The sequence below is a fragment of the Rhineura floridana genome, chromosome 16 (genome assembly GCF_030035675.1).
Source record: "Rhineura floridana isolate rRhiFlo1 chromosome 16, rRhiFlo1.hap2, whole genome shotgun sequence".
Lineage (NCBI taxonomy): Eukaryota > Metazoa > Chordata > Lepidosauria > Squamata > Rhineuridae > Rhineura > Rhineura floridana.
Window position 1 is genome coordinate 34,905,919 of NC_084495.1, and position 24,176 is coordinate 34,930,094.

A 24,176-nucleotide genomic window follows, 5' to 3' on the forward strand; every position below is an offset into this window, starting at 1 on the left:
ATTCCTGCAAGGCAAACTGCCTGTGAGCAAGGACTGCTGAGTTGTTGCTGTAGTCAGTGGCTTCCGAAGAGGTAGGGCCACCTTTTCCCACATCCAATCTCAAAACCAGTTTTGAATGTCCGGTCCCTTTGTGCATGTGCAGAGTGTTTTCATCATACCACAACCAGTGCAAGGGCTGATTTTCCAAGGCACAAACTTAACTGACCGGGCTAAGGCACCTAAGCACTTGTTGAATAACAGTATTGTTACTTCACCACCACAACCCCCATTTTGAAATGCTACGGACACTAATGAAAGAAATTACATGCAGAATGAATACATAAAATATTGAGCTCTGCACTGTTTTGCTGCAGTGAGGAGGAGAAGTAAGGAGAGAGAGGGGGAGAGAGCTCAGCATACTGCAATTAAATTAAATGAGAAATTGGGTCATTCTACAATCTACTGTCTACTATTGGAGTAATACATATTGTAACCATAAACAGAAATCAGATAAATAGCGCACATAAACAAGAGGAATGTACAGAACAACCAAGCTGAAATCTTGCAAAACTGTAGCTGTTGTTGTTGATTAATCCAAGCCCCCTTCAGAGTTTATGCTCAGTTCGACTTCTCTTTGCAAGTTATAACGTTGTGTACATTTCACTGCGCACCAAACCTCACTGGGCTCCCTGAGTAAACAAACAGGCAAAGGAGGAATCTAGCCTCACAAACTCACAAAAACAAACACAAACGAGACGCGGCTCCCTTAAGAGCTGTCAAGGGATAACACGCTGGAGCCTTGGCCCCGCCCCTCTCCCCTGAAATGGGCGGGGCCTCGGTGCTTGACGGGCAGGTAACTTTCCACTAGGACCCACGTGGTTTCGCAATCCACCCGCCGCAAGCCTCCCCGAGACCCGCCCCGCCGCCTGGGATTGGCCGGGACTTCGGGCTCGGCCCCGCCCCCTTTGCAGTGTTGGACGGCGTTGGGAGGCGGCCACGCCCCCTCGCAGCTTGAGTCCGGCTGCGCTGTCCGGGCTTGTGAGCTTCGCCGGTTGGTCGCGGCTCGGAGTCCGGTGGCCGGTGCACTATATGTCGTGAAGGAAGAAGACCCGGCAGGCCGGTGAAAATGATCCTCTGCCCCCCGAGCACGGAGCATCCCCGCGGAAAACAGTGCCAGAGGCTGCAGGTAAGGGGGAACCCCCTCCAAACCGGCAGCGCCCCGCTTTTCAAGGCTTAAAGAGGCCCCCCAGGGAAAGAGGTGCAGGCGCCCCCCTGAAAAACTACAACTCCCATGCCTGGTTCATTTTCCACTTGCAGAGCTTAAATGCTGCAGCAAATTCAGCAAAAAAACAAAAACAAAACCCGCCCCGAAAAAAAATTCCACCACCTCCATCAAAGCACCTCTGGCTGGGATACCGGCAGCACCTCCAGGGGGGTCGTGAAGGGTGTTTTTGTGTCCGCCGACTCCGAGGAGGCTGCAACCTCCCTTGCTCCCCAGTAAGAAGAGCTTCTAAGCCCCGTTGGCGTTTCCTTCCAAGTAAAACGAGCCCGTCGGATCGGGGTGCACACGCCCCTCCTCTTCCCCGCTTCTGCAAGGGACTTCAAGCTCTTCTCTCCCTGCACCCCCGCCCCCCCAGAAAAGCCAGCGCTTGCAAACGCTGGCAGTTGCAGCCGAAACGCGGCCCCCCAACCCCCTGGTGAACCGTGGGGGACTTTTCTCTTTGGGGGGCGGGTGTCCTGACCCCCGCGTTTCCAGAGCGCCCCTCCCCCACTTGCTTGGCATTTCTGAGCGCCGTAAGCGCTGGCAAGCCAGAGCTGGGGGCGGAGTAGGCTCCCTGGCTCTGGGGATCGGGGCCGCTCAGGAAACTGCGGGGGGGAGAAGAGAGGAACGGCAGACGGGGTGCATGCACCTCCCCATCCTGCAGGAACGGCCGGTTGGCCGGTCCGCCGCCGGAGCGCTGCCTATGCGCGCTCGCCCGGCACTGCCGTTCTCTTTGTCCTGTCCGGGGCAACAGAGGCAGGGATGCGGGATGCTGCCGCCGCCGCTGCTCTCTCCTCCTCCGCCTCCCGGCCATGCCAATCAAATTTGTTTTTCTCTTTTTCCTCTTGCGCTTTGGCCGTGGCGCGGCTAGGGGGCGCTGCGGCTCGCTCTCTGCGGCGGGGGTGGGTCGGATTGTGGGGAGGGGAGGGAGGGGAGGGGGAGAGGCGCGCCGGTAGCGAGACAATGGACCGCCACCGGGCCGGGAGGCGTTACTGGTCCAGCGTCTGCTAAAGCTGGGAAGAAGGGGCGTGTTCCTCTGGGCTTCCCAAAAATGTTGGGTTTGGGAAGGGTTTTTATTTCTATTTCTTTGCTTTAAAACTTAGGGTTCTCCCCTTTCTGCAGAGACCACCGCTCACTCCCCTTTTGGGGGGGGTCCAGCCTCTGCTTCTAGTGGGATGTCATTTTGCTTGGAGATAGATCCCTCCTCTGCCCTGTTATGCACCCCATTTTTTAAATACCAGTGCGATTCTCCCTGGCTGGGGGTGGGTGGGAAATGTCTTTGTCCTGAGCTCTCTGTGCCCCCCTCCCACATTTCATGCCCAGATGAGCATGCCTAGCTGGACTAGCTGCGCTCTCCCTGCTCCCCACCTCCCCAGTGAGCACCCCTTTTGGCATCTGCCTGTTTTGCAGTGACCAGAAGCTAGATGGAGATGAAGAAAATGCACACCACGTAGCACAATACCCTGAAAAACCCAGCTGGTTTCCAAAACACACTCCGGCAGTTTTGTTTTGTTGTTCACCTTGACATTAATTTGCACCTTGTTCCAAAAAATTCCATCATTCCCCAAAACGAGAGTGGGGTGGATGTGTTCCATTGCCCTTGGAAGGGATCTAGAGAGGCATGTCATCTCCAGGATTAATAGCCTGCCAGGAGAAGGGCTTTATTCATCAGGAATATGAACCCCTGGAAGAGGGGTGCGTGGGGGGTGGGAAGACTCTCCTCTCCTGCGTTCTCTTTAAGGTGTTTTGGAACTGCGGTGGGCTTCCCATTGGGGCATCTGGTTGCTGTCCACTGTGAGAACAGGCTGCTGGACCAGATGGGTGACTGGCCTGACCCAAGAGGTGGTTCTTACATTCTCGTCAACGGGGCCACATCTGCAGTCGGGTGGAGGTGGGCGAGTGCCTGGAAAGGGGATCTGCCAAAGGCCCTGTGGCTTTCCCTCATAGAGGACTCTGGCATGGCTGTTTTCTTGTTTTGGCACAGCAGGGGTCGCTGCAGAGCCGGGATCCCAGGAGAGGTCTCCTGATGGTGGCGGGGTGATGGTGGACGGGGAGGGGGGACGGTCAGGGGATCAGGTGGAGTCTCTGAAGTTCCTGAGACTGGGCTTTGGCACTTCTGCTGACCCCACCAGCGCATCATTTTCCAAAGTTGCTTTTTAAAATTATTTTAGTGCTCAGGAATGCTTTTTTAAGACTCCGTAGAGGCTGAAGGAGTGGAGAACACCGCCTGTGGAGTTGAGTGATTTTCCACTGCCCTCTCCTCCTCCTCCTCCTCCTCCTCCTCCTCCTCCTCCTCCTCCACTCACTCTGTTCATGGCAAGTTCCAGGGTAAACTGATGGAATGGCCTTGAAGAAGCTGCCGGGATCTTCAACGAGCTGAATAAGGCTGGCCTTGATGTTGCCCTCAGCCTTGATCCCCGTACACACCCACTCACAGTTGCTTGCAGGCCGAGTGTTTTGATATCAGCTGTTGCTGCTTAAATTAAGTTGTTACTGAGTGTGTGTGTGGGGGGGATAAGTAGGCTTTCATTACCACCAGCGTTAACGCTGGTGGTTGGTTCCCATTTGGGACTGGTAGGGCGGAAGGCAAGTAGGCCAACACCAGGTAGGGCCAGAGCCAATGGCTGACAGGGCCAATGACAGGTGGACTGAAGTAACTTTGAAGTTTTGAAGTCGTCCTTTGAGTTTTGCAAGGGCAACTTTGAGACTAAAGAGGAGGAAATTGCCAGCCAAGGTCATCCCCAGGACTACTTATAAGAAAGCAGGTGGGAGCTGTTTGAAGGCAGATTAAGGTTGTTTCCTAATGAAATAGCCTTCACTGCTGGAGACTGGTGGCTGGTGGCCCTGGAGTCTTCTCTTGGAGACCAGATTTCTAGAGCTGTGTGATGGGTGCCTGATCCCACTTGCCTTTCCTGGTCCCCTGGCTTGAAAGGACTGGCTAAAGTCTTTAGGGGGCAGGTAGAACATCTAAGAGCATGTGAACCTAGGCTTTGAGATACAAGGACTTCTGGGAAGGCCCACTCCCTGCACGTCAGTACTGCTGGTAGCACATGTCTGTCTTGAGTAGCTTGTTGGAAGCAGGCATCCAAAGAACCTTAGCTTTCCTTAAGAAGAGGAGAAAGAAAGGTGGGCTTCCCATTCCAAATTTCTGCTGATGTCGTCAACTTCCTGGAACAGGACCTTTTCTGTTGTGGCACCTTCAGTGGGAGAACTCTCCCCATAGAGATACGATTGTTCCCTGTCCTACCTGCTTTTAGGCGTTAGATTAAGATGCAGCTGGTTTCTCAGGCCAGTGGGAATGGCTGACGTTTAGGCTGCTGGTGGGTTGTTTGACCTTTTGATAACTTGATGCGCTCTTTTCCCTCTGTTGTGGGTTCCTTCTCCTGATCTGTGTGTTTTAATAAATTGATATGTCCTGCACTTCAGACTTAGCTGTTCTTCCATTCTGGCCTCATCCACCCCTGGCATGTAGCCCTCAGAAGATTGCTCAGAAGGGATTGTGGCCCTAGTGTGCTCATGGTGTAGGCAATACTGAGCTAGACAAGCCACTGGTCTGACTCTAGTATAAGGCTGCTTCCTTACGTTCCTACAAGTTTAATCGATAATAAAACAATTTCTGTGCTCAAGAAACGTTGAGTCCCATGAGCTTGCTGTTTCACTTTCTAGCTGAGCCTTGCTGACTTTACTTTTTTAGCACTGCTTAAATACCACCTTCTCTCTGCCCTGCCCCCCCCCCCGTCGCCAGAAGAGCTCTTGGGCACATGCAAGCACATACATTTTCTCTCCCTCCCCCCCCCCCCCCAAGGTGGCAAAGATGAGCTCCGGTGACAAAGAACGAACTCCACAGTTGCTTTTTGTGAAAGCCTTGGCCAGCAGGGGGCGCCTTGAAGCCATCGCCCAGCAGATGGGCTATCACCCGCAGTACCTGGACAGCTTCCTCCGGATGCAACATCACCTGCTGCATATGGACGGGCCGCTACCCTTTGACTGCCGCCACTACATTGCCATCATGGTGAGTGCTGGGAGCCGGTTGGCAAAATGGCACCTTTTGATCTCAAAGGGCTTGCAGCAAGAGCTTATCCCACACTTTTCTGAAGGTGTAGCCCAGCTCTCTAGATGTTTTGGATCACAACGGATGTGCTGACTGGGGCTGATGGGAGCTGTAGTCCTAAACCTCTGGAGTAACCAAAGACTGTTCAGCCGCCAGATAAACAGTTAGCAAGGAAGCCTGGAGCTAGCAGTGTATTTTGCCTTGCTTGCTGCAGCTGCTGAGCTCAGTCAGCCCTTCCACTTCCCTTTTTCTGCTCACCAATTTGTTGTTGTTTAGGAGCTGCTCTTATAGTTGCCCAGGCCCGGTGGTGGCATTGTCCATTGGGACTGTTATGGGTGTAAGACAGGAGGCCAACACCAGGTGGAGCCAGAGCCCATCTTCCTCCAAGTGCAATACTGAGGAGGAGGGGGAGGAGGAAGCTGGCAGCCAGTGCCACGCTCTAGGCTGGTTGTAAGAAAGAAGGCAGGCAGGTGTGGGGGATGGCTGAGAGCAGACTGAAGTTGGCGGGGTAGTGCCCCATCTGTCCTAATGGACCATCCTCTGCTACCCACTTCTATAGCAGTTGTGGGGTAATGGAGTATCTCACAGCTGCTACACAACTGGATATGCATGCCAGTTGTCTTCCTCCCCCATCACCCCAAGAGTGGGTCCCCTATGCAAAAGGCACGATGGGAATGCGCTAAGCAAAAGTGGCTTAGTCAAGGCGCCTGTCCTCATTGATCAAGGGTATAGCGGGCCTGATTTGTCTTTTGCAGGCAGCAGCTCGGCACCGGTGTCGCTACTTGGTGAATCTACACGTGCTGCAGTTCTTGAGGGTGGATGGTGACCCCCTGTGGCTGAGAGGCCTGGATTACATCCCCTCAAAGCTCCGCAAACTCAGTGAGATTAATAAGATCCTGGCACACCGCCCGTGGCTCATTGGCAAGGAGCACATTGAGGTAACGCTGTGGGCCACGCTGGACAGAGAGAATCTAGCAGAGAATGGTGATAGCAGGGGACTGTGACGTCCTTCCCTGGTTCTCCCTGTCAGGTTCCCACCTGCTTGTGGCTACTGTGTTTCACTAGGCACCACCAGGGATACCACCAGTTCGGACCGTCTTTTATATGGTTTCTCATTCCGCTCTAGCACAGATCTCACTAGATCCCCCTGCTAGGCAGCACCACCAGTCACGTCCTATAACCGATACTCCCAGAGACTTTGCCTGAGTCTCTCTCTAGCTGGTTACTTTTGTGACTGCGTGCTTATGCTGTTCCCAACCCCCTTGTATCTTTATAGATAACGCATACAACTCTGGGTTGCTCTGGATACTTGAATTGTTATTAATCCTCCCTTCACCGCTGCCACCATTAGATACTGTTTCTGTTCAGCCTTGGTAATTACCTTGCCCTCCCTTCTGGTATGTATATCCCCCAGCCAAGGACCAGGCCTTTGGTAAACCAAATAAGTATTTATTAAATATCAGAAATAACAAGATTAGTTTTAGAATGTTTCACAAGCGTATGGTTTCATCTATTCCTGTTTTGTACTTGACTTATTATTAATCAGAACTCCAACTCCCTCTTTCTCCACACTCCTGACCTCCACCCTCAAACACCTTCTTCTCCACCCTACTAACATCCACCACCAAACACCTTCTTCTCCACCCTACTAACATCCACCTCGATTCAACTCTCATTCTTCCATTTATACTCCCAGCCACTCAAACGCTCAGCCAATCATCCAGCATTCTACTGCTCATGTACTCCCCCCTCCTCTTTCACTCCACTTACCATATGTCTTCTATATAAACAGCACTTACCATATTTACCCTACAAGCAGGAACATCACAGGGACCCCCATTCATCCCCTGAAGTTTGCCTGGATTGTGAATGCAACAAAGGCCTTTATGCTCAGACCTGCTTTCCTCCTGCCCCACCCAAAAATATTGTTAAAGGGGCTGAAAATCTTGCACCCACAGAGGTGCAAAACAAAACCTCTTGCATGCAATACTGAGACTTAGAGCAGAGATGGGAGTTGGAATCCAACATCTGGAAGGTCACTGATGTTCCCCACCCTTGCACTGTTTCTTTTTTAATAGGCTTGGGTTTTTTAAAAGCCACCTATTCCGCCCCATGGATATGCCGTTTCTTGGCCCCCTAGCTGTGGGGCACAAGCCGCCTTTTATCTTGACACGCCTCACTGTTGCATAGCAGGGACAACTCTTGGAAAAGTGTAGGGGGTGTATGTCTTCCCCCCCCCTTTATTTGCTAAATGTTCAATAATCTGAGCAGGGTGATCTATTGGGTTGCAAGTAGTTGGGGGGTGGGAGGATTTTACTTAGTGCAGACAAAGCCCCTTCTCATGAACCTTCCCCCCCCCCCGATTTGGCTCAAATTTTCCTGTTGGCAGTACTTTTTACCACTGTTATTATTTAATTTATATACCACTTAATTGCCAAATAGACTTCTAAGCAGTTTACTATACAAACACACACAATTCACATACGCATCAAAACAGTAAAGTAAACATCCACAATTAAAATACTAGCAAGTGGGTGTGACGCCCAGCTTAAAACGAGCATTTGGAATCCTTCCGGGGGAATAGAGCAAATGAAGCATTCTGATTGCAGATGGCTCTGTACAGCCGAGAGCAGAGGCCTGTGGCAGAACTCGGAGCTAGTTGTTCTTTTTCTTCTTCTTCTTCTTGTGCATGTCTCTCAGAAGCTGCTGAAGATCAGTGGGCAGAGTTGGTCCCTGGCAGAGCTGGTCCATGCTGTTGTGCTTCTGGCCCACTACCACGCGCTAGCCAGCTTTGCTTTTGGCTGTGGCTGCGAACAGGACGTCTGCCCGGAGGGGCGAGGCTTGCTGAAGCTGACCCTCCCAGGGAGCCTGTGCTTCTGTGACATCAGCAACGGCTGCTGCCAGGAGCTGCTTCATCTCAACCGCAAGCGGGTGCGTATGTGTGGCTTTGGGGACCGGTGAAAGGGGAGGAGGGGGCGTGCTGTGGGGGCAATGGGAAGGGTGTGCTCGAAGATGTGGCATTTGTCTTCCTGGCCCATGAGCAAACGGCAGTCTTTGGTGTCTTCTTCCTCCGGCCTACAGTCCTTGGATTCCTGCGTGGAGCTGGAGTCCCTACGAGAGCGCATTCACAGGCTGCAGGTGGAGAACGAAGCACGGGAGGAGATGAGGCCCCCTGACAGGGATGAAGGTAACACCCAAAAAGGGCATTGGCGCTGTCGGATGCCGTGGTGGCTGCTGCTCATTGGGACTGGTGGGGTGTAAGGCAGGGAGGCCAACAGGAGGCGGAGCCAGAGCCAACAGCAGGCGGAGTCAACTAATTCTAGTTTTCTGTTCCTGCTCCCTGCTGAGTTCTACAAAGGCAACAGTGAGAGTAAGGAGGAAGAAGAATAAGAAGGCAAGGCAGGTGATGGCTGACTGAGGGAAGGCAGGGCTGGTGGGGCAGTGCCTCCTTTGCCCCTATTGGACCAGCCTCCACTTGGATAACGCAAAAGGACTGCAGCAGAGCATTCTGGGTGGAGGCATTTCCCTATCCAGGCAGTGAAGGCAGTACTTGCATGTGCACATTTTCCCCCCTCCGTAACGCTGTTTCCCTCTTCAGTCTGTGTTTGTCTTCAAGGTTTTGATGGTGAAATCTCTGGCACAGCAGACCTTTCCTGCTACATTCAGGACCCAAGCTTCGGATACCTTGACTTCGTTCAGCGTGATGAGGACCAACCACAGATATTCCGTGTGCAGGTGCATGCTTATTTTATTTTATTTAACTTGTATACTGCTTTACATTTCAACAGAAAATCTCTAAGCGGCTAGTATCTCATCAAAATTATGATTGTATATTATTGTATCTCATCAAAATACTATTAAAAAATACAAGGCAAATTCTACATCCAAAGATGCTGCTCATAATAATGATGATGGTTCTATATTTTAAGCAGTAATAAATCTCAAAACAAAATGCATACAGTCGAAAGCAAATCAGGTAGAAAGCATCAAGACAGATGATCAAAATGCAACATAATTGATGTATATATCTAGAAAATTACTTATTTTATTTGTATACCGCTTCACACTTCAAACGAAGCCTCTAAGAGGGTTTACAGGGTTGGCAAAAAATCACGAATGCAGTGAAAACAAAATTGTACATTTAAAACAATCTTACAAACGTTACAAAATTGCTGCATTGAAGTGGCAGAACCGTGGTGATCGCCTGAAACCCTCTTGCATGATGGAGGGGAAAAGAAGGGGGCAGAACCTGGTTAGGCCTCCCTCCTTGCTTTCTTGGCCTCCCCACTACATTGGGGGCTGCTGGTGTCACCCTGCCTCTCTCTTTCCTAATCTACCCCTTTCTCCTGCCCCCTCCTTTTTGGCAGGATTACTCTTGGGAGGACCATGGCTTCTCACTGGTGAACAGACTGTACTCTGATATTGGGCATCTGCTAGATGAGAAATTCCGGAAGGTTGACGGACTCCAGAGCTGTGCGATGGCTAAGCGGCAGGGCTGCGAACACGCCACGTTCAAGCGTGGCATTTGGAACTACATCCACTCCATGTTCGGCATCAGGTACCCTCTGCTCCATCTTCTCTGTGCTCTGTGGGGGTTCAAGCTGTGGTTCACCGGTTCAGCCCGTGCAATTCGGGAGTGCTGCACTCATACGCTGAGGGAGCGTCAAGACGGCTTAAGAAAGCGAGCCAGATTGCGTGCTGCAGGAAGCAGCAAAAAAGAAAAAGCGGGAAGAGAGACTCGTCTAACTAATATTGGCCTTGGGCAAATTCCTAATTTCTTCTCAGCTCTACGGCCTAGCATGAGCAACTGTCCTCTCTCCCCCCTGCTCTTCCTGCCCCATACCAGTCTGTACTGCACCCATGAAGGCAGGAGTGGGGAACTTTGCAGCCTGAGGTCACGGGGGATGGGGGGTGGTATGCAGGTCATGAATTGGGGCCAGGTGCAAATGTGATCAGACCAATGGATGTGACCCCCCCTTTTTTTAAAAAGTAGGGTATGTTCCAATCACAAAACACAGGAGGATAGTTTGCAGCATTTGGGGCTTTTTAGTTTTCCTCCCGGCAGGAGCTCAGGGCGGCATTTAGAGCTTGTCTTTTATGCTTCTGGGTGGGTGTGGGTGGGTGTGGTGTGGGTGGGTGTGGTGTGGGTGGGTGTGGTGTGGGTGGGTGTGGTGTGGGTGGGTGTGGTGTGGGTGGGTGTGGTGTGGGTGGGTGTGGTGTGGGTGTGTGTGGTGTGTGTGGTGTGTGTGGTGTGTGTGGTGTGTGTGCGTGTGTGCGTGCTAGGAGGGGAGAGCCTTGCAGAGAAAGGTGGCTTGAGATGGCATCATTCTTCTGGGCTTGGGCAAATGTTTTGCTTATGGTTCCTAAACTTGAGCCAAGAGACAGGCAGGATTCCTGGCCTGCCGGAGCATCTTACAACCTACCTTGTAGCTGGCGTGTGTGTGTGTGTTTCTTTCATTTTTTTAGGACGAGGGACTCTTATTTAAGTGCCAGCTCCAACCTACTGTTCCTTCCTTTCCAGGTATGACGATTACGACTACGCAGAAGTGAACCACCTTCTGGAGCGGATACTCAAGCTCTACATAAAAACTGTGACCTGTTCCCCAGAGAAGATGAATCCGGAGATGTTTGAGCGCTTCTGGAAGCAGTTCAAGCACAGTGAAAAGGTTAGAGGCAGTAGTGCTTTGGGGTGGAGGGGTGTGTGAGTGTCTTGGGCAGAGGGACAGAAGGGCACGCCTGTGCTCCTTGATGAGGCCCAGGCTGTGCCAGCTTTGCATGTAATACAGCAGTAGCAAGAACCTCATCTCCGGCTAGGTAAATTGCTGAGGGTGGAGCTGAGATGGTTGCTTTACCAATGCAACATCGTAGGGACAGCTTTTGCTTAGCTGGTGTGTGCAGTGCTCTTCTGTGGCATCACAGGAGTTGCAGTGAAGCCAGAATGACCACAAACACTAAAAACGTACGAGTCACAGCTAGAAAGTTGTCCTGCCTAAACTATTCTCTTTGCTCCGTGTTTTTTCCAAGCGCTTTTCCATCAATTATTTTTTTAATTACAGTATATTTTTTTCTCATTATCCAAAGGGAGAAAAAAGTCTTGCTTTTGAGGTGCCTGAGGGTGTGTCTGTTGAGTTCTCTTCGTTCATTCTACAAATCTTCTTTCCAGCATTCTGAATCCTGCAGCCTCCCTGCATGCTCCCACTTCAGTTATAGCCCAGGAGGACTGCTTCCATGGGGCTTTTTTCAGATCAGGACAAGCGGGCAGCCAGGGAGGCTGCAGAAACTATTGCTGGAAAGGAAAACGTGCACAGCATCCCCAGCCACCGTGCAGTGATAAGGTGAGCTCAAAACCCCACAAAGTGCGAGGCAGAAAAACAGAGGCTTCTTTTTGCAGGGCAAGGAAACTTTTCAGAAATTGGAGGAGAGATTTCAGCACAGTGCTAGCCTAAGCAGAGAATTGGACATGGAGTGTCCACATGCCAAAGGCAGAAGCTCCACCACCGTACAGACCGTACCTTATTTTTAAGTTAAACATGCTTTGCTTGTGTACCCATTGTCTTTCTGCTGCCTGCTGCATTTCCCTTCGCCTGTAAAATCAGCCACCTGCTTTGCAACCTGAGGATCTTAACCACCTTGCTTGGCAAAGACATTAATCGTATCTGCTGCCTTTTCAAAGAAGTAGGCTGGCCCTGTTTATTTTTAAGATCCTGGGGGAATTGGATGCCCATGAATCATTTTATGCGCTGAATGCCAGTATCTTACTTTATATCAGGGCTGTAAGATTGAAGATGCTTAGGAAAAGGCTGCATTGTTTCTCTTCTCTTCCCCCCCCCGCCCTCCTTAAGCGAACAATTTACTACAATGCAAATACGGCACAGCATAGTAAACAAGCGGTTACAAACAATGGGTGCAATTATTTTAATAAGCTTGGCCAATTTTGATTCCCAGCACATGATTAAAGTTGATGTGTTCAGCCACTGAGCTTATGCTGCTTTCCATAGCTTAGTGGGTAAAGCACATTCTTTGCATGCCCGGGTTCAATCTGCCTACATCACCAGAGATCAGGTAGCAAATCTGGAGAACATCTCTGCCTGAGGCCTGGAAGGTCTGCTGCTGCCTGTCAGAGTTGACAGCAGTAGGCTAGTTGGACTGATGCTCTGACTTGCTGTCGGGCATCTGCTTATGTTCCTGTCCAGTCACAGTTAGGGTGCAAGGGGCAGTTCTAGAGGTAGGATGGGTGAACATAAGAAGAGCCTGGCTGCTGGACCAGGCCAAAGGGGGCCCATCTAGTCCAGCATCCTGTTCTCACAGTGGCCAGCCAGATGCTTGGGAGAGAAGCCCGCAGGCAGGACCTGAGTGCCACAGCACTCTCCCCAGTTGTGATTCCCAGCAACTGGTATTCGGAGATATACTTCCTCTGACAGTGGAGGTAGAATGGAGCCATAATTGGCAGTTTGGTGCACCATGGAGTTTCGCCTTTGGCTTTCATGCTCTCTCAGCCCTGTTTCTGCCTCCTATTGGTCGGCAGGCACGTGTGGTTGTGGTGATGGCAGTGGTGCCCTTGATAAGGTCAAACTTCTTCCCCTCCCTCTTGCACTCTTGTTTAGGTCCACGTGAACCTTCTCATCCTAGAAGCCCGGCTGCAGGCGGAGTTGCTGTACGCCCTCCGGGCCATCACTCACTACATGGTCTCCTAGAGGGCTGCAGGGGACCCTCTTGGGACTCGGACTCATCCACCATGCCATTTCAGTCCACCACATTTACTTGACAGCTTTCCCCTTCTCCCCCCCCCTTGAGACGTGAAAGACAGAGATGCGCCCCACCCTCCCGCCGATCCTCTGTCGTATTCTGCAGTTGCTGAACCGCGGATCTGGGAGAAGACTGTATTGGACCAGGTAGCTGGCTGCGTGTAGGGCCTTTGCAGCCAACAGCACTAGGAGCTGTTCCCGCCCCCTCCTGCGGGCAGGTGTGTCTGCGGCGGGCGTGGCGAGCCACGAAGGTGGTTAGATGTTTGTGTGTAATGGGGTGGTGGGGGGGCATTACTGCAATTTGTTGTTGGTCAGGTTGTAGCAGCTCTCCTTGAGTTCAGCATCCGTCACAGTATTAGAAGAGCCTTGCCTTGCCTTGCCTTGTGCCATAATTGTGCCAACTTCTTGACCTCCTCACCTTGGGAAAGGTCTTGGATGTTCTCTTGGTTGTGGTGATTGGAGGTTTTATTAGCTAAACTTCTGGAAGAGATAAGTCTCTGGACTTTAGTAAGGAAGAACATGCTTGCTTGCTACTGGTTGGGGAAAGGTCTACAGAAGTCTTCTGGAACCTGGTGCCCTCCAAATGTTGCTCCCGTCATTCCTGACCATTGGCCATGCTTGCTGGGGCTGATGGGATTTGAAGTCCAACAACATCGGAAGGGCATCAGGTGGGGGAAGAGTGCCCTACAGCATTTCTACTAGCGAGAGAGTTCCACCCTATTCCTCTCCTCAGAGTTGTTTTCAGCAGTCAAATTTTTGTTCCTACCTCTGCCCTCTTTCTATATGCAAACTCATGATCCCTGCAAGCTTTGCAACTTGTCTGGCCATCCGTCCAGCTGTCGTTTTATGCTTCCCCTTACTGACGTCTGATTTCATGACTGCGTAGCAAGATGACTATGCCCCCCAGCACCTTCTAGTTTGAGCTATAGTGAGCTGTGGACTCCTGGGGTCTCCACCTTGCATTCCTTGCACTTCCAGTCACCACCAAAGGTGGGTTCTTCCAGTAGGTATGCCCTTTTTTTCTTCCAGGGAACAGAGTCCGATGCCAGGAGCTGGTTTTGGGTGGGTCTTTCTGTAAACTAAACATGCTGTTGCTAGGACTTCACCATCACTGGGTGGGGTGGGGGTGGCTGCCACTCTGCATACCCAGCAGACCACTCTCCTTGCTGGCACATGGCAATGGTGACCCTTCTTTGGGGCAGTTGTGCATGCTTGGGCCACCGTACACAGCCTGCATCTTCTGCGAAACTATGGGCAGGGCAGGGGGTTGTGGTGGAGAGATGCTGGGGGAGGGGGGGTCATTAAGAGCAGAGGACACCAGGGTGGTGGGGAGCTGGATCAGCACATACAGCGGCAGCTGACCTGTTTACTGTGTAAATGTTTTTTGGGGGGAGGGGAACAGAACATTGTGTGGGGAAGAAAGTAAAAGCCTATTTTTGCTATAAATATAATTGTTTGACACGGAGCTGAGTCTCACTTGTTTTTCTTCGAGGAGAGAGAGAGAGTGTGAGAGATGCAGATGTGTCTGACTGCAGCACATGGGAGAGGCACTGAACACTGGGAGATGCTGACCCAGAGGCTATGGAAGTTCTGCTTCTGGTTCCTCTGCAGCTGGGGATTCTTTGATTTGCAAAAAGGCTCAGCAAAACTTTGCCCCGGAATCCCTTCACAGTGTTAGGACTCCATTCTGGAAACACCGAATTTAAAGAGAGGATATGAAGTTTGGTCTAAACCAGAGGTTCCCAAGCTATGATTTGTGGATCAACTGTGGTATGTGAATTACATTCAGGTGGTCCGCAGCATGTCTGTGATGAAGACTTATGATTTGAATTCCACTGAATTCAAATTGTTATCCAATAAAAGCAGCAATAAAACAGTTAAAATCATACAGCATCTAGCACAGCACTTTATAATTGCTATAGCATGCAAAAAAAACCTATACACACTCATTAAGTGGTCCACCAAGATTGTCAGCAATTTTCAAGCAGTCCATGAAGGAAAATGTTTGGGAACCATACAGCATATGTGATGCTGTTAAACTGTTAGGTAGGTCACATCCACAGCATAAATTTAAAGCATATTTATAACACTTTTAACAGTGATGGTTCCTCCCCCCTCCGAGAATCCTGAGAACTGGTTTCCCTCTCACAAAGCTACCAATTCCCAGCACCCTTAATAAACTACAGTTCCCAGGATTCTTTGGGGAAGCCATGTGCTTCAAATGTATGGATCTGAGCTGGGTTTCAGCCTGATTGAGAGCTGGATGGAAGCCCCCTGGCAAAGTGCGAAGGAGTTGTTTGAAGGAAAGTGCTCTTGTTATTAGTAATAAATATTTTTCTTGCCCAGTTTGTAATATCTTTGATCACTTTTAATGTGTGTTCAGTGAACTGAATGTAGAAGTGATTTGTCAGGATAGGAAGTTTAATTCTTTTGAATGTGTTAAGGGTAGCGAACAAGCTTCACACCCTCCTGCTCCTGCTAGTTGTTTATACCTGACTGGGGGTGGGTAAAATTGCTGCCAGAGGGGATAATGCCACCACAGACACATCAGAAGAGGGGGATAAGGAGGACACTACAACATTTTGGGAAACAGGACCTCTTTCATGGGTGGCAGCAGGTGGAGAGCAAGAAAGTTTCTCACCAAAAATGAGCAGAATGGTTTCTGTACCTTTCCCCTTATATCTCATGTTCTACGGATGCTAGAAACTATTTAAAAATGAAAGCTGGGAATTGGGGGCTTATGATTCATGCTGGGAGGGGGGCAGCTACCCCCCTATATCCTTACACTGTGTATTAAACACAATAGACATTTAGCTGAAAATGGAAATGGACTGCCTTCAAGTTGATTCCGACTTATGGCGACCCTATGAATAGGGTTTTCATGGTAAGCAGTATTCAGAGGGGGTTTACCATTACCTTCCTCTGAGGCTGAGAGGCAGTGACTGGCCCAAGGTCGCCCAGTGAGCTTCATGGCTATGCGGGGATTCAAACCCTGGTTGAACACAAGCTCTGTTTCTGGAAGTTTCCCAAGCCAACAATCTGTACAGGGGCTTGTGGCCAGCCCAAGCCTTATGTCCCAAATTCTTGGGAGTGATCAGCTGGCCTTTTCCCCAGAGGCATTACTCCCTCCACGGGCTTGCTATTCATCTGTGACAACTAAGCTCTTAACAGAGAAGGCCTGCACACTTAATGGAACAGCGATGCAAGAGGGTACATTGCTGTGCCCTATTTGCTAGGGTGCAGATAATAAACACTGCTGAGTGTTGAGATCAGAAAGCTGCCTTGCAGGTAGAGCAAGGTCACGGGAGGTTTCTGATGATCTTTAACAAAATGGGGTTCTGAAAGCAAAATGTGTTGAACTGCATTCCCTTAAGCAGGGAGAAAAAGGGTTGTGTGTGTGTATGAATGGTTTTTTGCTGAAAATGTTGATTCAGCAGCAGAGATCTCCATCCACACCCCTGTTTTCAAGGGGGGTGGGGTGAGGAAAGATAATATACACATGCTGCAACTGCTGTCACTCTTGCAAACTGACAAATACACACTAAGACTCATTGTGACTTTTATGGCACAATTCTGCAATTCATTTATGTGTAAAATTTTGTTGCACTTTTGGGGGCAGGGAAGGAAAATGCAAGATACATTGCAGCAAGACATCTGTGGGCTGCGTTCAACTATGTCGTAGAGACTGCTGAAATAAGTGGACATAAGTGCACTAATTTAATGGGTCTACTCTGAATATTTATTTATATCCCCTCCTTTTCTCCAAGGCATATATGGTCATCCCCTCCTATTTTATCCTTACAAAACCCCTGTGAGGTAGGTTAAGACTGAGAAATGGTAACCGGTGAGCTTCATGGCTGAGTGGGGTGTTGAACCCAAGTCTTCCTCTAGGGGTGGCCCTCCAGATATTGCTGAACTACATCTCCCCCCAGCCACAGCAATCAGGGTCAATAGTCAGAGAGGGATGACGGGAGTTACCGTTCAGCAACATCTGGAGGGCCAAAAGTCCTACACCCATCTGAGTCTAATTAGTACTACTACATACTGGCTTTGAGCGTGACTTCGTTGAACATATCCCTCAGCTTTACTTGCCAAATTACCCCTTCCCCCACCCCATCCTAAAGCCGTTTAGCCCATTCTGATGCTTTTTGATTTTATTTTGGCAAACTATTTCAGTCCTAAAATGTCACTTTTGAGCCACTTCCTTGCAGCTTTTAACCTCCACGGACGGGCAGGCCAACGCCTCCTCGTGCCCTCTAACCCGGCTTCCAAATAAGCCTTTTTCACAACCAGCTGAGAAACACGCGTCTCCTTCCTCCCCCCCCCCCGCTTTCACTTTGCGCTGGCGCGCATTGCCATTGGACAGCTCCTGTGCACGCGCCACAGTACCTGGGCGGTGTCCGGCCCAGCAGTTATCGATTTTAGAGGAGGAGGGAGGAAGAGAGAAACACGTGCCGGAAACTCACCAATAGAAGGGAAAGGGAAAAGTTTTGGACTCTCACTTTCGTTGCCCGAGAGCGCTGGGTGCCGCCCGCCGGTCCACTAGCCGCATCCTGGAGGTGGGACGGAACTGGGCGTGGCACGGGCTGGGGGGGCGAGGCAAAGCCACGTTTTCTAGCCCCAGCCCCCCACCCACCCCAGCAGCGTGGGTTCCTCCCCTGCAAGCCGTGGAAGAGGGCCTCTGGCATCTTTCCGTGCTGGTCTGCGCAGGGACCTTATCTGGGTGGCAGAGCGCTTGCTTTGCATGCAGAATGCCCCAAGTTCAGTCCCTGGCAGCGAGCCTGGAGAGTCGCTGCTGGTCAGTGTAGTCAGTACGGAGCTACATGGGCCAATGGTCTGACTTGGTATAAGGCAGCTTCCTGTGTCCCCTGGGCTTGGTCCGCTGGTCTCTTGAGGAAACCCCTAATAAAAGCGAATGCGGCTCCCCTTTGCCTTGTGTTGGGAAGTGCGGCGTTTCTAGTCCTCATGAGCTGGAGGGAGAAGGGGGGCAGTTGGAGGGGCTCAACCGTCCATCCGTCCCCCCTCTCTCTCTGCACAAAGGCGGCGGCGGAGCCGCTTCTCAGCACCGGGGCTTCCCCTCTGCGGTTGCCAGCTGGACCAGCGAGTCAAGCTGCCCGCCCGTCCCGCCCAGAAAGTCGGAAGCCAGCCTCTTGGCCCTCTTCCTCCTCCTCCTGCTCTTCCCCGCCCTCCGTCCCTTACTCCGGACAGGGTGGCCCCACCAGCCTGTCTTGGGGCGCCTAGTGGAGCGAGCGAGCGAGAGAGGGAGACGGTGGGGGGCGCCCCCGGCCGGGCCATGATCAGCCGGAGAGGTAAGGGGGTGCCGGAGGGCAGCGTCGGATAGCTGTGGAGCCCGGGGCGGGAGGCCTTGGAGCGGAAGACGGCGGCTGCGGTGCGCGCTACTTGCGGTGGCGGCCCACTGGACCCCCTTCCCTGTCCAGAGGATGGATTTCCATTCAGCGGGGGAGGGGGAGGTCACTTGTTGAGAGGTAGTAACTGGTCCCTCCCTGCCCCTTAAGTTGCCGCCTTTTCTTCTCCCTGACAGGGCTGGTGTAAACCTTTTCTTGGGGGGAGGGGGACAGACGAAGTTACTGGAAACTCTTCTGTGCAGCCACTCCGCACCCTGTGTCGGATTGCACCGGCATTTCCTTGACAGGGTTCCTGTGTCTATTAACGCATGCACCTCCGGGAGAAATCCAATGGGGGTAGCCTTTTCCAGCAGGGAGGTAGTGTTGGAAGCTTCCTCAGTTGGATTCCCACCTGGCACAGCTGTTCAAAGGCCCAGGAGCCACCCCTAACTTGCCATCTGCTAATTTGATCGTTGACACACACACCCAGCTCAGTTTGGGATTGACACTGACAAAGTGGTATAGAGGCTAGAGCAAGCCCCTGGGGGTGCCCTTCAAATATTGCGGACTACCATCTCCCATCATCCTTCTCCATTGGCCATGCTGGCTGGGAGCTGATGGGAGTTGTAGCACACATCTGGAGGGCAGCACATTGACTATCCCTGGAGTACAGGACTGGATTAATATTGCTGAGAGTCACATCCCCGCTCACTGCCTGCCTCTTGCCCTGGGGAAAGAGATAATCAGATTCAGCCCCACATTCCTCTGAGCAGAAGCCACCTTCTGTAGTGGAAAAAAAGCATCAGGACTTGCTACTTAGATGGGCTTAATATGAAATGCCCACTCAGTGCCAGCATAGAACCTCCTGGGCTGCAGAGTAGGGTGGGTTTGCTGTATTTGAAAGAACTGTGTTTCTAGTCATTATGACTTCAGGAGTGTGTGTGTGTTTTACTTGGAAAATCCCTGGCATCTCCTCTCTGATCGTAGAAGCCTTCCAGCAGTGTGGACTAGTCTCTTTTAAATACCATGTGTGTGGAGAGAGGGGCCTTTCAGCAGTGTGGACCAGGGGTTCCCAAGCTTCACCCACCCCCACCCTCCACACAGACCATTTGAAAATGGCTGAGGGTCTTGGTGGATCACTTAATGATTTTTCTGCCCGTTGTCACTGTTGTATGGTTTTTAATTGTATTTATATTGCTTCTTTTATTTCTGATACGTTGTATTTTATTGCATTGCCATTTGAATGTTATGGAATTTAAATTGTAGTACAATATAAGAAATAAGAGAAGCAATTAAAATACAGTTAAAAATCAAGATGAATATTTAATATGATGGATGCACTGTCTCCTGTCTTCAGCCACAAATCCACAACATGCCACGGACCGCCTGGATGTAGCTTACTGATCACAGTCATTAACCAAAATGGCGACAATAGTCAAGAAATCAGAAGAAAGCTAGGACTGGGAGGGCAGTTATGAGAGAACTAGAAAAGGTCCTCAAATGCAAAGATGTATCACTGAACACTAAAATCAGGATCATTCAGACCATGGTATTCCAGATCTCTATGTATGGATGTGAAAGTTGGACAGTGGAAAAAGCAGATAAGAGAAAAATCAACTCATTTGAAATGTGGTGTTGGAGGAGAGCTTTGTGCATACCATACACTGCGAAAAAGACAAATAATTGGGTGTTAGAACAAATTAAACCAGAACTGTCATTAGAAGCTAAAATTATGAAAGTGAGATTATCATACTTTGGACACATAATGAGAAGACATGATTCACTAGAAAAGACAATAATGCTGGGAAAAACAGAAGGGAGTAGAAAAAGAGGAAGACCAAACAAGAGATGGATTGATTCCATAAAGGAAGCCACAGACCTGAACTTACAAAATCTGAACAGGGTGGTTCATGACAGATGCTTTTGGAGGTCACTGATTCATAGGGTCGCCATAAATCGTAATCAGCTTGAAGGCTCATAACAACAACGGTGTCGACTAGCATCTTTTAAATTATGTGGGTGGGGAAGAGTGAGCTCTCCTGCAAGGTTTCTGGGCAGAGAGTTTGCCCTTTCCTAGGTGACTGTTGGATATATTCTTAGGACAAGCTCCCCATTAATGGCAGGTGACAATGCTTTCCAACATAAGGAGAGCCCTGCTGGGTCAAGCCAGTGGCCCTTGTAATCCAACATCCTGTCCTCACAGTGGCCAACCAGATGCCAGCAAGAAGCCTACAAGCAGCGCCTGAGCGCAACAGCAACTTTCCCCACCTGTCATTCCCAGCAACTGGTCCTCAGAGGCATTCTGAATATCCTCCGTAGCAGACAAATCAATCTTTACGTGGCTTTGCAACTCCTGGCTTAGAAAAAGGGGTTCCTTCTCCTGAGGTCTTTGTTTCTCCTCTTGGGGATGGGATCTTTTTGAGAGCCGATGATCTCAGGGCAGTTGCAGACACAGTCCTCTTGTTCTGGGAGCTGGGGTGTGTGTGTCAAGAGATAGGCCCAGACGCCCTCTTGCTTGCTTCCTCCCTCCCAGGGGCTGGTACAGATGCCCTTTGTTTTAGGGCCATCCTGCACAAAAGAAAGCCCCCCCACAGCGGTCGGTCTGGGGGAGGGATGCTCCTTGCTGGAGGCTGGTGTGGAGGCAGCTGAGCTTAGCGGCCAGTGACCTGGATCTCTTAGCGTCCCTCCCAAGCCTGCTTCCGGAAAGGAAAGGTTATTTTATTTTATTTTGGGGGCAAAGACAACTAAAGTGTGTGTGTGTGGGAGACCACACTCAATAAATATGGTTTTCTTAAAGGAAAAAAAATCAAATTGTCAAGCGTATAGAGAAAGAATCTTAATCATCCAGCTGTTGGCCAGGTTAGGTGTTGGCCCAGGGGCTTTGAAGGGCCAGTCTGGCCTACCTGTACCTCCCCATCAGGGCCCCAGCTACTTTTCAGTGGCCGTGATGGTTTTGAATGGGAGTCAAACTCAGTGCCTGTCCACAAGTGGCTGCGCTTCTATATTCTGGGTCAGACGATATGTTGGAGGGCCAAAGCACTCTGTTTTGAATAAGTTAAGAAGGAGAAAGGCCGTCACTCCGTGGCATCTGCCTTGCCCGCAGAAGGTCCCAGGGTCAGTCCCTGACATCTCCAGGTAGGGCCGGGAGAGAACTCTGCCTGAAATGCTGGAGAGCCGCTGCCAGTCAGTGTGGACAATACTGAGCTAGATGGACCAAGGGTCTGACTTGGTATACAGCAGCTTCCTAAGATGGTGGTCGGCCAGCAGGGATTGGAGTCAAACGTCGCTCCTATTCAGAAGCTCTGCCGCACATCCACCGCAGAAGCAGGTCTGGAGGGTGGAAAGCATATGTGTGGGGTGGAGTGCAGGACCCATAACTGGCACCGTCTGCCACTCGCAAAGTCCGGTGCCAGCCCTGCCACCCCCAACATCATATTAGAATTCAGAGGTACCCAATGATACTCTGGCCAGTAAATTCAGGACAGGCCAATGGAAGGATTCCTCTGTCGCACATTTAACTTATGGAACTCACAGCCACAAGATGCTATGGTCACTAACTTGGGGGGAAACTCTGCGTTGTGTGGCATTCCCTGTAATTCTGCCCACTCCAGTAGTGTCTGTGTGTTTAACACAGAGCAACCACTTGAGTGGAGGAAGGGGACTGGGGGAGAGGTGCTTAGCCCCTTTTCTTTCTATTTTTCCCTCTTAAAATCCCATGTTCTCCCCTCTCAAATGCTACCCGTGCAGAGGAAAAGAAATAGGCCCCATACTCCCTGTACTTGGGAAGGGCCGTAGCTCAGCGTCAGAGCATCTGCCTTGCGTGCGGAAGGTCTCTAGTTCAATCCCCACTGGCATCTCCAGGTAGGGGCTGGGAGAGCCTCCTGTCTGAAAGCCTGGAGAGCTGCTGCCAGTCAGTGTAGACAATACAGAGCTTGATGTATCAATGGTCTGATGCTGTATGAACTAAATAGACCAATGGTATAAGACTTGGTATAAAGCAGATTCTTTTGGTTTTTAAAACAAGCACACACTGGGACTAAGTTAACATGGGACTCTGCCAACACAGGGTTTGGTGCAAGATGGATTTAAAACAGGGTTAGGCAAATTAATCTAGGAAGCATGGCCTCGCGGCAGCTACTAGCTGTGACAGTTAAACGGAACCTGCATGTTGAGAGGCAGTCTACCGCTGCCCTATTTGTGGGGGCAAACAGCATCAGCCCTGGCGTGTGAGAGGGCATGGCCTGCTGTGTTAGGGCTGGCAGCACTTGGATGCATACCACCCTCGTGCTTTCTAGCTCTGATCTTGTCTTGGCAGACACCCAGCGGGCCGTGGAGATCCTGGCCCGGTACCAGGGAAGTTTGCGGTCCCCAGTGGAGCAGCCTCTGCAAGTATCCATCGAGAAAGTGGTCCACGTCTTCCAGAGCAAGCTGTTCCAGGCACTGCTGGGTAAGAGTGCCTTGCAAGTTGTAGACAGCCAACACACCTGGGCATGTATAACCACCTCTGCAACTTTGGCAGGTCTTCCTGTGTCAGAGCTGGTACATGCGTGCTTGGACACATGGCTTCAGGTGCAGTACAATGAGCGCAGGATTCTGTGATTTTCCATCACGCTGACAAGATCCTGAACAGGTTATGCTGTCTATGCATAGCTTCCCACGCAACTCATGATGATTTACTAGCAATAGCACGCACACACACGCAATCAAATTGACAGGCAAAGAAAAAATCAGGTCCTTTTCCCAGCTGACTATATACCAGCCTTTACCTTGCTGGGGCTGATGGAATCTGAAGCCCAGCACGTCTGCAGGGCACAGGGTTGGCAAAGACAGCTATATAGCTTTAAATGGCAGCCATTTATGTACGTAGCAGAGTGGGCTTGGGAACACTGTTGAGCTATAGCGAGTGGAGGTGGGGGCCCTCCAGATGCTGTTGGACAACAACTTCCATCAGCCTTGACTATTGGCCATGCTGGCTAGGGTCAATAGGAGATGTAGTTCAGCACCATCTGGAGGGTCAAAGGTTCCTCAACGCTGGGCTATAGTATACCCATCTCTTGCCCTCTCCTAACCAGTGCTTGAATTACTCTGGAAATTATTACTGAAACCCTCAAGTTCTCCTCCGCTCTCAGTTTTAGCTGAATCCTTCCCCTGGCCCCTAGTCTTCTAAAAACAGTAACTAAGGGGGACCATCCTAAAGGGTAGGGGTGCCATATATATATATAGTGCAGGTGGGTGCATGGGCAGCAGCCTCATTTGCACCAGGGACATCTTAATTTGCTGCTCTACCTCTTAGCCACTTCACTATATTACACCCAGTCTTGTAAGGATGCCCTACTACAGTATTTCCTAAAATACAAGAGTAGCAGTTAACTGAACATGAGCTTTTACCCATATTTTAGGCTCTGTTTCAGTTGCGGGGGGATCGATTTTGAAGAGGGATTATTTATTTATTTATTTATTAGATTTATATCCCGCCCTTCCTCCCAGTAGGAGGCCAGGTCGGCATTTTGATGAGCTTAGAGGTGCTGCAGGAGTATATTTCTGGCTGGGGCTGATGGGAGGTGGAGTCCAATAGGGATGGGAAGATTTGTCACTTTCAGTTCTCTCTGTTTCTCATTTTCCAACATTAAATTTGGTTCTCCGCATTTCTGCTGCAATTTGCAATTTGTTAAAAAACAAACATCCTCATGAAAATTCTCCAGCATTTTACTGTTATTTTTCCTAATAAACACATTTTTGTAAGGAGTTTTGACTAATGTACACATTTTTTGCAAGCCATTTCTCATCATATAATG

The 24,176-nt window shown here is 50.5% G+C and overlaps 2 protein-coding genes across 5 annotated transcripts in view; both read left to right on the forward strand.

Annotated features, from left to right (window-relative positions):
- Nucleotides 1–934: 934 nt before the first annotated feature.
- LOC133371351 (sestrin-3-like) lies at nt 935–14,501 on the forward strand. Of its 2 annotated transcripts, none has more exons than XM_061598686.1 (9): nt 935–1,165; nt 5,046–5,252; nt 6,047–6,229; nt 7,992–8,222; nt 8,373–8,478; nt 8,908–9,026; nt 9,659–9,849; nt 10,813–10,957; nt 11,455–11,637. In XM_061598686.1, exons 1-9 carry the CDS (start codon nt 1,106–1,108, stop codon nt 11,620–11,622), a joined length of 1,410 nt encoding a protein of 469 aa, XP_061454670.1. In that variant the 5' UTR covers nt 935–1,105; the 3' UTR covers nt 11,623–11,637. The 2 variants fall into 2 exon arrangements, with proteins under 2 accessions (XP_061454670.1, XP_061454671.1); XM_061598687.1 differs by lacking the exon at nt 11,455–11,637 and adding an exon at nt 12,896–14,501 and having other exon boundaries at nt 940–1,165.
- A 3,536-nt stretch (nt 14,502–18,037) lies between these two features.
- Nucleotides 18,038–24,176, forward strand: part of DLG3 (discs large MAGUK scaffold protein 3) — a 92,886-nt gene continuing 86,747 nt past the window's right edge. Inside the window, exons 1-2 of one of the 3 annotated variants that reach the window (XM_061598169.1) lie at nt 18,038–18,345; nt 22,697–22,828. In XM_061598169.1, coding sequence (XP_061454153.1) covers nt 18,330–18,345; nt 22,697–22,828 — 148 coding nt within the window. In that variant the 5' untranslated portion in view covers nt 18,038–18,329. The remainder of the gene's footprint in view (nt 18,346–22,696; nt 22,829–24,176) is intronic. The other 2 variants (XM_061598168.1, XM_061598167.1) reach the window with 2 other exon arrangements.

Bases quoted from the DNA above. Each gene is read 5' to 3' on its own strand.
- LOC133371351 (XM_061598686.1), top strand. From the start codon at position 1,106: ATGATCCTCTGCCCCCCGAGCACGGAGCATCCCCGCGGAAAACAGTGC. The intron at 5,253-6,046 runs GTGAGTGCTGGG...TGTCTTTTGCAG, and splicing joins GCCACTACATTGCCATCATG to GCAGCAGCTCGGCACCGGTG. The intron at 10,958-11,454 runs GTTAGAGGCAGT...TCTTCTTTCCAG, and splicing joins AGTTCAAGCACAGTGAAAAG to CATTCTGAATCCTGCAGCCT.